The 12,868-nt window shown below is 37.1% G+C and overlaps 1 protein-coding gene across 4 annotated transcripts in view; it reads right to left on the bottom strand.

Moving 5' to 3' along the window:
• The window catches only part of LOC136027318 (myosin-I heavy chain-like), a 162,876-nt gene that overhangs the window by 87,206 nt on the left and 62,802 nt on the right, over positions 1–12,868 (bottom strand). For 2 of the 4 annotated variants that reach the window (XM_065704442.1, XM_065704440.1), the window contains exons 14-17: positions 11,472–11,507; positions 5,410–5,653; positions 2,051–2,342; positions 522–739 (exon numbers count right to left, since the gene is read on the bottom strand). In XM_065704442.1, the coding sequence (XP_065560514.1) occupies positions 522–739; positions 2,051–2,342; positions 5,410–5,653; positions 11,472–11,507 (790 nt within the window). The remainder of the gene's footprint in view (positions 1–521; positions 740–2,050; positions 2,343–5,409; positions 5,654–11,471; positions 11,508–12,868) is intronic. The other 2 variants (XM_065704443.1, XM_065704441.1) reach the window with 1 other exon arrangement.

Below are 12,868 nucleotides of genomic sequence, written 5' to 3' on the forward strand. Positions count from 1 at the left end.
ATACATCTACCCGCAAAGACGATCTACGACTTCGACCCTATCAAAGCCGGTTGTAAGCGACCTCGTGGCCAACCGAAGAATCATTGTTCCGACAGCCTGTCCGAGTTCCCGACGATGCCAAAGATCAGACCGGGCAAAGCGCAAATACTCGCCTTGGACCGAAGACGTCACTCTCTACGCCGAGCAGCACCCGGCAGGAGACATAAGTCAAGTAAATCAAAGTATGGCATAAGAATTCTAGACAAATTCTCAAACCAGTGGCAACCTTGTTTAACATAGGCTCTGATTGTCTATGTTAGCATAACTAGACAAATATGAATAATAAAAGACCCAAAAAGCCATATTCAATTGACAAAACGCAAACCCATTATATTACACAGCCTAAACTAGCTAATATTTTTACTCTGGAGGACCTCTATCAATTAGAAGATAAAAAATTATTCACTGTTCGTCTCATGAATAAATAACTTTTGAGACATACTGTACAATACTATTGCACATAAATTTAAATTCAGATTTACCCCTCGAGATTCAGAGAGTTTTTGCACCCTTGGAGACTTTGCTCCAGGTGGGAGGTTGCCACTTTCTCGTCTGATCCTTTCCTCATGGTTCTCATAAATTCGGGGCTTCACTGACTCGTATATTGGTTCCTCTGCTTTTTCAATTTTATGACGTTCTACAGGCGGTGGAGGGGGTTTTTCCGTCGGTTCAGGTAAAGTGGGTTGGTGCAAGTGTAAACCTGAAAATAAATACTGTCAAAAACAGTCGAAAACCAAAGAGCCATTACGTCCATGCTACAGTGAAAGCGGTCTTCACACTACATCCATGCGACTAAGTTACGTTATACACACCCTTCAACGCCAAAACAAGTCCTTTCACATTAGGATAACGTAAACATTCATTAAAACATCATAATCATCAATTAAAATCATTACAATCACCACAAGTAAACAATTCAAAAATTAAAAACGTGGAATGAAGAGGGAGATTTAAGCTCTGATCAAGTCTGAAAAGATTTTTAGAAGTTCTTAATTAGTTTTCAAAATTGCCTATTTATTCATTAAGATATTCCATTTTATCTCTACTGCTTTTCCATAACGCAGCATTAACTTGTGCATCCTAAAAATCAATAAAGAGCTCGAGTTTACTAAGCAACGCCTCCTGTACAGACAACAATTTCACAGCACATTTACACGACATATCATAAACTCGTAAGTTATGTTAATGCAAAAGGTTCTATAGCTTAGTGCGAAAGCACCATAACTGCAAAGAGCACATGATCCCTTTCCACTGCAGTGGCGTTGCCCACCATTATTGTGATCCCTCGTTATTTTTAGTTACTATTGCATTGTTAGCTACTACTTTGTTCTTAACTCCTTATCCTGATCACTATTCAGCTACTCTATAATACTGAAAAAAAAACCTTTTAATGAATAGCTAATACGTAAAAATAGTTTTTTTATAACACAGGGCAACTGTACGCACGGGACAACTTATTCATTGGAGCGGGGGATTAAAAAAAAAAAAAAAACACAAGAAACTTGCAAACTGTATTTGTTACCAGCCGGCTATCATTTCCGCGTCACTATCTTACTGTCTGTTGATGTCAGTGTTTAACAGTCCTGGTGTTCTTGGCAATTAAGAATTCGATGGTAATATTCTTCACGCAGAAGTCGTATATTTTCAAAATTCTATAGTGCATCCACTTTTACAACAGTATATCTGTCTTGAAATTTAGTAGACTATAATTCAAACTCCCATCATTTAAATTCAAAACTATGTTTTTGGCGCCGGTATTGTCACGAGCAAAATATAGAAAATTACCGGGAAGACAGGATAACCTGAGGGGGGATAGGGAAGGGTCCAAAGGCCTCCCAGCGTACATTTTAGATGACAAATTGAATATACTTGGTATTACTTTATACATTCTTTCTCCAACAAATTTAGGTCGCTTGACTAACTCTTTTACTTAAATTTTAAATTGACAGATATACACGTACACAATTTTCACAACACAAGGGAGTATCAACAAATTATGATAATAACGTACCAGCAACTCCTGGAGTATATGCTTCAGGTGGCGGTGGCGGCATATGATCTTCGTCAGAAGGTAGAGGGGAGGGAGGCAAGGGTGAAGGCATTCTAGCCATTTCTGACTGGTCAAAGGATTCGATGTCGTCATCAGTTGGTAAAGAATCAGGCGGCGAGATTGGAGCCTCTGATATTGACTCAGGTGGTGGGATGTTTGAATACATACTCTCACTGGGAACTACCCACGAGCGACGAGGAACAGGCGTAGTTTGAATTTGAGCTGAAGACGGAACGTTCGTTGAAAGTGATATCTAAATTAAAAAACGTATACCATACCAATTACATTGAACCTAATAACTTTGCTATAATAAATACTATCGCTAATGAGCCATTCAGAAGCCAGATCTAATACTTACTTAAATGATGCACAAATACAATGGATTGACGCTGAACTTGTAGCAAAAAAATACGTATTGCCGACCCCGAAAGAAACATACTTAGGCTACTAGAAGCCATGACATCCTTTAGAATACGATATTGCCAGTCCCTTACTGAATTTGATTTACCAAAACGTACATTCAGAAATATAGATATTCGGAATCTATGCACTCGAAATAGAAAAAGACAACAAACCGAGTGCTTGATACATTATTAAAAAAAAAGTTTTTCAGCTGAAAGTAATGAGCAACATTAAAGTTTAAAACGAACTAAAGTTATTACATATATGCGGGGAGTTGCCCCCTTCTCAATACATTGCTCTTCAAGCTAAAGTTTTTGTTTAATACTTTTAAAACAACTTTTTATTGTTCCAGTTAACCGACCCTTGTTTTTCAGTAGCCGTTCTTGAAGAACTGGGACGAAAAGTCAAACTTTAGCGTAAACAGCGAGATATAGAGGAGGGGACAACCCCCTCACATACATAACATTTCTGTTCATTTTAAGTTTTAATGTTGCTCCTTACTTTCGGTGGAAAAAAGTTTATGTTTTTTTTATTTAATTTCTAATCCTTTCTTAAATAATGCCAGAAAGTCAGGCTCCCTCTCCACGGAGCAAAACTCTAGACAGTTCAATCATGGTGAAAGTTTATCCCGGACAATTACCATTAACACCTTCACATGTAAAATTGAGTCGGCAAAAGGAAAGTAAGACAAATAAAAAGAATTTCTTGAAGGAACTCTGGCAAATTCCCCCTGAAAAGTTCACCCCCCGAAAACTTCCCTCTCCAAGGTAAATTCTCCCCGTGCAAAATGCTCCGGCAGAAAATTCAACTTCTCCCTAACCCCAAAAATGTATGCATACTTCCCAATAACAAATACTACACGTAAACAATGGGAAATTTAAAGTTCCATATTTTCGAAGATGAGACCTCTTTAGTAGGGTTCTCTGATGCGCAGAATCTAATTTTGGGATTTTCATTTATATTCCTTAAATTTTAGGGGGTGTTTCTCCCTTTTTTCAAAAATCAATTCTCAGGCTCGTAGCCTTTGATGGGTAAAATTAAACTTAATGACTATTACATATTTGGAATCAGCTTAATAAGCCAATTCTTTTGATATACCTATTGATATCAAAATTTCGTTTTTAAAAGTTTTGGTTACTATTGAGCCACGTCAGTCCTTACTTTCAGTTCTTTACCACGAACTGCTTGATATACAACACCAACATTGTACCTTATTTGTAAATTTTCGCATTGTTTGGTTTTAGAGCTAATCGATGTGACATCTGAATATGTTGCAAATACTAAATTGAAAAGTAGTGCCCCTTCTGAACTAGGGATATTGCCTGTGCAAAAAACATTAGGTTGAGAAAAATCACCCTTAAATTTATTTTTATCTATTTTTAGCAGACAAAAATAGGTTTGTTTATCTATAATTTCGACTTTCCGGGGTTCTTAGCCCACTTATATATGTTAAGATAATAGTGAAAGAGAAAGTTCTTACTTAACATAGAAAATCGCTGTCTCGGTAATGATTTTTTGAATAGTCAATGGAATTTATTGCTGTCAAAAGGGACAAAAACAATGTCGTCGTATTGCTGTTCAAAGACAGTTAACTAAGCAAAGTTTTGTCCTCTCTTGTATATGTTCTTACCACCCCCAAGGGTCTCATAATTTTAAGATTCGTTGAGACTTGCTCGTTTTTCTATTTCTCAAAACCATGCACTTGGGGTATTCCCCTTTTGTAAGACAGTTCAGTTAAACTTAATTAGTTAACTTCCTTCCAGCCAAGTTAGACAACTAGTGGATTTTCCATTGGGATCATTACGATAAACCCAAACTTCCCGTGTGCATCTCTGCTCCCTGTAGTCCTAATAAAGATTGAAAAGGGATGACCAGAAAAGTTTTCCAACCAGTACCTGGGAGATTTCAACGAAAATTATCCATCCTTCGATCCAAACTACTTTGGTAAATTGGACCGATGACATACACCGGACATGACCTAGCCACAGAAGCTATTGCCGTTGGACTACATGCATGATGGTATATGAGGAGATAAGCAGTAGTCATTCGTTTGGATACAGTCGACGCAGGTGATGCTAGTAGCGATTTAGCTTGGAAAGCCGCAAAATAGGTTTCATCATAGGCTTTTGGTGTCAACGTCCGTACTCCATAAGGGGGAAGATACCTTATACGATATTGTGACAACTTGTTTAGGGGTATTACCTCACTTCCTAAGCAAACGAGGGGATTGACTAATTGGGCTTCTTTCCTCTGAATCATAATTTTGCTGGGTGGAAGATGTGAATCTGTATACAAATCTACCTCCATAGCTTTCATCTCGATAAAAGAAAATTGGGAAGACATGATTGACTATTTTACTACAATGTTTTTAATCTTTCGTTCTACTTTTTTGATACTTTTGTGTATACTTTTTAATAGTTAGTTGCTCATTGTGTTGAATTGAACTTAAGAAAATTAGGATTTTTTCTTCGTTATTCTAGAGCAAATAATGGAGATGACCCAACTTAGCTCTGTGCATTACTTGAGGCATAGCAAAAAGTTGTACATCACTTTTTAAAAAGCGACAGGTCTCCACATAACTTCCTTGAATTTGGCAACGGTCCTCAGACTTCTTTTTAAAGTGTGTATTGTGCGATTGAAGGGATCTTCTCAGATTTTAGTTGGCGCCAAGTAATTGTCCTTTACCTTTTTTTATACGAGTGTTATCACAATTTTTTTTTCTTTTACTACAGCTCTAATGAATGTGTAGATATATCCAAAGACATAAGCGACTGAGCAGAAAAAAGTGTATTGAGAATCTGTTTCCCGTGCCCCTCCCCCGTATGAAAAACATAACAAGTTTTGTCTTTACCACTTAGCTCGGCATCTCTAGTAAACAAACCTACCACAGGCTTTTCGTTCATAACCTTTCAACCTACCTCATTCTTTAAGTCCTCTGCGAGCTCGTTCATTTGATCCTCAATTTCTTGGAGGAGATTCGCCTTTGAATCACTTTGTACTTCTGTAAGGAATTCGAAAAGCTTGTCAAGGTCAACACTATCTGCACTTGCAGAGCGAGGACCTTCTAGCTCCGAAGCTCCACGTCTTAGGATAGAAACGGCTAATTTAGCATTTAACTGCTCGGCAATTTGAGACAAAGCTTCGAGCTCATTTCGGACAGCTCTAGAAAAAAAAAAGAAAATCAAAACGCTAATAACACTGCTACTATTACAACAATAAACTCACTGCAGCATTAAACTGCCTAAGGCCATAGACAAATCAATACTCTGTCTTTATCTTGACCTATTTACGAGTACTGGCTCATACAAGTCATTGGCTCATGACACAGGAGAGTAAAAAGGCCATATACAAAAAATAAGTGCCATAAGTAGTAGCATGTTTTATTTATTACTGAAAAGAAAGAAGGCAGTAAGGAGTCAGCCGAGTCTGAGACCGTAACTTGATTTGTTAGCCGGTAAAAGAAGCTTTGCCAGATGATTAGACTTAAAACGCAACAAATCAACATATACTTCCAGAAACGAAATCGCAGAAGTGATTTAGGTTCACTGTTTCATGACCCAGAAGATTAAAATGGTAACACTCCCAACATTCTCCAAATATAGACCTGCTCAATCCACACAAGTTACTATTTCATGACAAAGATATGCAGCAAAGTGATGTCACAAATAGAGTCCAGACAGAGTTGCTGAAGCCGAATGCTTCTGTTTTTCATGACAGAAATGAACAATATAGCGAGATTAAAAAGTTTATTGACAATACTGAAGTGAAATAAATAATTTATGCTTTAACAAAAAATTGAAATGAATGCTTTATTCCTGTTTTAAAAAATCCGACAGTTGGCCGGATAGTTAGCACGTCAAAACTCAATTTCTCCAAATAAGGGCCAAAGGACCTTACTCATCCTCAGCCGGGGTAATGGTAACCCCCTAAGAGGGTTTGGAATCGATGCCAAATGGCCCTCACTACACTTATCCATGCTCTTTATTCATGGTGGCCAGCCCCTCAGTAGCTAACCTTTTTTTAGATATTTCCAAACAGCCAACTTGGGTCAAACGACTTTTTTTTAGTGACCATAAATGCTTAACTTGTAAAAAAGAAACAGAGTAGGGCAATGAAAGAGAAGTTGCAGTTTTAATTTATCAGGACAACTAGTAAACGGCAACAAAATAATTTGTCACAAAATAATTTGTAATAATTAGACAGTAGATCCTTCTTACCAACTCTCAAGCATAATGATTGCATTTGTTAGGTAGGGATTCAAACTTTAGAAGAAACGAAACTCTCTTCGTCAAGATTAATTAGTTATCTAACCGAAAATTTCTCTTTTGCGCAGAATATCCATCAGTTTATTTGTGCAAAGTCCTCGAACATAAAAAGAGATGACTTGGCAAAAGTAGATGAATGCGGTCTTAGATGGTTAATAAAAGCAACAGAAACTAACAAAAACAAGAGCTAAGAGCTCATATGGCACTTGTAACGAGGCAAGAAGAGCTAAGAGCCAAGAGCTCATATGGTACGAGCTCTAACAAAATTCTAAGAATCAATAGATTGATTTAAAAGGAAAATCAGTGGCTTAATGCCGGTCAGGATTTAAAATAAGAGCTCTGAGTCATGATGTCCTTCTAAATATCAAAATTCATTAAGATCCGATCACCCACTCTTAAGTAATAAATACCTCATTTTTTCTAATTTTTCCTCTCCCTTTAGCCCCCCAGATGGTCGAACCTGGGAAAACGACTTTATCAAGTCAATTTGTGCATGTCCCTGACACGCCTACCAATTTTCATCGTCCTAGCACGTCCAGAAGCACCAAACTCGCCAAATCACTGAACGCCTCTCCCAACTCCCCCAAAGAGAGCAAGTACAGTACGGTTACGTCAATCACATATCAAGGACATTTGCTTATTCTATCCACCAAGCTTCATCCCGATTCCTCCACTCCAAGTGTTTTCCAAGATTTCCCCCTCCAACTCCCCCCAATGTCAAAAGATCTGGTCGGGATTTGAAGTAAGAGCTCTGAGACATGAATTCCTTCTAAATATCAAATTTCATTAAGATCAGATCACCTATTCGTAAGATAAAAATACCCCAATTTTCACGCTTTCCAAGAATTCCGGTTTCCCCCTCCAACTCCCCCCAATGTCATAGGATCTGGTCGGAATTTAAAATTAGGGCTTTAAAGCACAAGATCCTTTTAAATATCAAATTTCATTAAGATCTGGTCACCCTTTCGTAAGTTACAAATACCTCATTTTTCCAAATCCCCCCCACCCCCAACTCCACCAAAGAGAGCAGATCCGGTCTGGTTATGTCAGTCACGTATCTTAGACAGGTTTTTATTCTTCCCGTCCAGTTCCATCCTGCTCTCTCCGCTTTAAGTATTTTCTAAGATTTCCGGTCCCCCAAACTGCCCCCCAATGATGTTTGATCCGGTTGAGATTTAAAATAAGAGATCTGAGTTACGAGGTCCTTCTAAATATGAAGTCTCATGAAGATCCAATCACTCCTTCGTAAGTTAAAATACGTCATTTTTTCTAATTTTTCAGAATTAACCCACCCCCCAATAGAGCAGATCCGTTCCAATTATGTAAATCACGTATCTAAGACTTCTACTTATTTTCCCCACTAAGTTTGAACCCGATCCCTCCAATCTAAGCGTTTTCCATGATTTTAGGTCCCCCCCCCAAACACCCCCCAATGTCACCAGATCCGGTCGGGATTTAAAATAAGAGCTTTGAGACACGATATCCTTCAAAACCTCAAATTTCATTGAGATCCGATCACCCGTTCATAAGTAAAAAATACCTCATTTTTTCTAATTTTTCAGAATTAACCCCCTCCCCAACTACCCCAAAGAGAGCAGATCCGTTCCGGGTATGTCAATCATGTGTCTAGGACTTGTGCTTATTTTTACCACCAAGTTTCATCCCGATCCTTCCATTCTAAGTGTTTTCCAAGATTTTAGGTTTCCCTCTCCCAACTCCCCTCCCCAATGTCACCAGATCCGGTCGGGATTTAAAATAGCAGCTCTGAGACACAATATCCTTCCAAACATCCAATTTCATTAAGATCTGATCAACCGTTCGTAAGTTAAAAATACTTCATTTTTTCTATTTTTTTCCGAATTAACGGGCCCCACTCCCCCCCCTCAAGATGGTCAAATCGGAAAAACGACTATTTCTAATTTAATCTGGTCCGGTCCCTGATACGCCTGCCAAATTTCATCGTCCTAGCTTACTTGGAAGTGCCTAAAGTAGCAAAACCGGGACCGACAGACGGACAGACCGACAGAATTAGCGATTGCTATATGTCACTTAGTTAATAGCAAGTGCCATAAAAATGAGTACCATCTCAATACTGAACTGCACACCTCACTTCTAAAATTTGTGGCAAATTTTTTTGGTGTTTGTTCTCCATGAAACATTGCAATTTGTTTCAATAAGTTTATGGCTGCAACTTTCACTGAGAGGACAAGATTATGTCTTTTATTTCTTAACCTCAAATCTGTCCATTCACCGACCCAGAACAAAATTCCTTAGAATGGTCCAAATTTGTTCGACAGAAGTTTCTGATGTATTTCCAAGGTACTTTTGTTACTTAACAAAAAAAAAATTGTGAATGGTCGAAGCTGAATCCCAGCTAAATACTGATAGGCAAATTTTAGTCAAACGTTAAAGCTGTTGGACTGCTGGAAACAAAATCCCACAAACTTGCACAGGGGACGGTTTTTCAAGCTGCGTTGAACGGTGCAACCATAGATTTGCAAAGGGGCAAGGTACAATGTTTATTAATTTATAATAAATTACTGACAAAACACTTTAAGCACTGTGAAAAACATGTTTCTATCCCTTTTCTAGGGCTATAATAAGAGAAAGGTTGACATGGCTAGGACACTTTCTGCGAATGAAGGATGACACTGTGTCAAAGATCGTCCATTTTGGCCAACCATCTATGGCTGGACGAAAAACAGGTTGTTCAGAATGAGGTGGGAAAAGGCCGTAAGAAAGAATTCAAGCGGAAATCGGGAACTTCTTGGGAGGGTGTAAAGTGGAAGCTTTGAATTGACAGGACTAGAGGCAGAGCGGGCTCAGCTGTTTTGGCGTCAAGCGGCTTGGTGCTGCAGTTAGAGGTTAGTGGTAGCCATATGTTTTGACAAGCTCCAGTTTAAATACAACCATAAAAGGCTTTTAAGGTGTCTGATGAAGACAAAACCCGTCATTTGAGACTACCTAGCTATTACCTCTGATTGCCACCATTCTGGACAGATGGCTCGGTGGCTGTTTACGTACTCACATGTTGCATCGTGTTGCACATGCTGCATTTCTCTATTGTCTCGTATCTATTCAGACAATAAATATATGGATACAACCCCAAAAAATCCCCAAGATCTAGATGACAAGCTATTACCATGAACAATTTCCTGTGTTTTATCTATCAATAAGAACTGCACATACTGCGTGAAATTCCTCACCAACAATCTACATTCATACATTCTTTGAATGTATACAGTTCTGGGAAAAGATTTACTTTGGCACTTAAAATGTTTATGCTCACTACTTAGTCACTAACACTGCTTATACTCATTATCAATAGAAAAGCCCTAAAATTAGGTTTTTTCTTTCTTCTGAAAAGTGAAATTATTTGGTCAAAATGAGAAGTTGAAAAAAAATTAACATACATACGAACTGTGTACATGAGGACCACGGTAATATTAATCTACTAAGAAAACTACCATGCACCAAGCAGACAAAAAAAGACACTACACGTTTTCTAACAACAAAAATAAAACCATTGCAAGGCTATTAAGGTGACGGCGATGCTAATCTGGTAAATATTTATGAAACGGTAAATGGTAAACGTGAGTTTAGAAAACCCCCAAACCTCTCAAACCTCCAGAATTTTTTTTTTTATGTCATTATATTTCAATCAATCACCTAGTTTCTTTAGTCTAACATGCAATATATTTTCGTTGACATATAATAATTTAAACATGTAAGTATTAAATCGGTAAGCTTCATAACTTACTAAGCATACAGTTAGGGATATAAGTGATGACTTAATAAGTTTCTGCAATCTCTTCTGTGTATATCTTTTGCTGGGGTGCCCTTTTCCAACAGTCCTGCACCTCTGTTTGCTTTTCTGTCTTAACTACCTTTTTACAGATTCTTTGTCTCCTATCATTTACCCAGCCTCTGACTAGCTACAATATGAGCTGTAAGCATTGCATACATATGTTGTTTCGTCCGTGCACTTCTTGATCCATATTTGTTTTTCTCTAGTATTTCCTTTTTTGTGGCACTTATTTCCTTCACAAAAACCCCCTTTTTAACACATTTTCACCCTCTTTCTTTCCTTTTCAGTGTTTTGGTTTGTACTAATATTTATCATCTTGTACATGCTTCAGGAAGAGAATATTATGTATAAATTTTGTTTGCATTTCATGCAGTACATACAGGCTAAACATATTGAACAGATATAAGTGCACTGTTAATAATTTGGGCTTAGACAGACACATGCACAGGAATACTTTCGGGTGGGGGTCAAAATAATAATAAAAAAAAAAACTTTTTAGACAATTTGAATAAGAAGTGCCAATAAATTGGAGAAAACTTAGAATTTTTGTTTATTCTAGGGGGGGGGGGGGGGGTCTGAGGCCACCCTCCACCAAACGTACGTGCCTGAATCTAAACGCTAAACATTTTAAAGAAAACCAGTTGTTTTAATTATCTTTTTTCTTTCACAATACCATATTACGCGAGTAAACAACAAGCTACTCTTGTCACCAATTCTGTCACGGATAATATCGAAGGTCCAATCATTATTTTCTAACTAAACAAAATAATAAAAGCTTTTTCATTAAAAGCATTCTACAAAAAAGGAAAAGCGTAAGAAGTGTGTTGCATGTTTTGGGCACAACTGTTTAGTCAAAGAAATCATGCACTACTCTAAAGCAAAATTCAACAATCCACTACAGACTCACCCTTTCTTTCGAACTGGATCCAAGCCAGTGGGTTTTCTAAGCAAAAAAGAAAAAAGAATCATTTAAATGCTGGGTGATCTTTAAATTAATTCCAAATAAAAATCAAGCAATAATTTGTTCATTTCTTAGATATCATGAATTTGAACTTCAGCGGCCCATAATTAGTGAATAATCAATTTTTCGGGTTTCTTTTCCCTTATTTAAATAATAGAAAAAGATTAATTAAAAAGATTAACTAATAATGGAAAAAAAGATTGCTAATCGCGTTTGGACATCTGTTGTGTAAAAAAACCTTATAAAAACATTGTTGTGGAACAAATTTGTTGTGTAACTGAGTTATCTTATAACTGAGTTCTTAATTTGAGGCACATGAATCATTTAGAAAATGGAAAAAAATACACAGGAATCGATCTTTCGATAAACGTCTGGACCCAAATTACAATACTTTCTTTTACCTAACTTTGTATGCATGTATGTGCTGAAGTCTACATCGATGATCAGTCCTAAAAACTCGGCTTAATAAATAGTAGATAGTCTAGTAGGGAGAAACCCTAAAAATCAGAACTTACAAAATCGATAATTCGACGTATGCAAGTCCAAAATAGGGCAAAAAATATACAATTAAAACATAGCAAAGTTACAGAGAAAAAAAAAGAAATAAAAAACAACTAAAATATTTATTATCCATAATGATAAAATAGTAGCACCGACAGTACTGAACTAACATTCATTCAGTGAACATCTGTATTTGCACTATACAATTTTCAGCCGGATTAACTCTGACAAGTAAATTCTTTGATATTTTTTCAATGAATTTGGAGTAATAGCATCATTTTTGCGAGCGCCGTACAAAATTGGATGTGAATTATCTTGGGCGTTCGTTTATCTATTTTTCGAAAATTATAAACATTGTTGAAAATAAATATGGTTAAGAAAAGCAGGAAGCGATCAAGACAAAGTGATTTAGAGGATTCAAGAGGATCCACGGAGTCGACTAATAATATCTCAAAGTTAGATAAAATCCTTGAAATAGTTGAAGCAATTAAAAATGATGTCTTAGAAATAAAAATGGAAATCGTTGACATTAAATCTGGTTTAGAGTCCCTAAAATCCCGCGTGGAAGATCTAGAATTAGCAAGAACGGCCCAAGAAAACGAATTATCTAGTATCAACCAGGGAATATCAGCATTACGAAACAAAATTGAAAACGAGCCTGGTTTGGGTGAATTAGCATCTAGAGTCCTTGTGTTAGAAAACATGAATAGAAGAAGGAATTTTATTACATGGACCATTAAAAGTGAATCTAAATCAAGGGCTATAGACCATGTTGATACCTTACTTTTCCACCATGGATTTAATATCCGATTTGAGCTACTTGAGTTTACAGATAGATTTAT

This window comes from Artemia franciscana, chromosome 5 (assembly GCF_032884065.1).
Source record: "Artemia franciscana chromosome 5, ASM3288406v1, whole genome shotgun sequence".
In the NCBI taxonomy this organism is placed as follows: Eukaryota; Metazoa; Arthropoda; class Branchiopoda; order Anostraca; family Artemiidae; genus Artemia; species Artemia franciscana.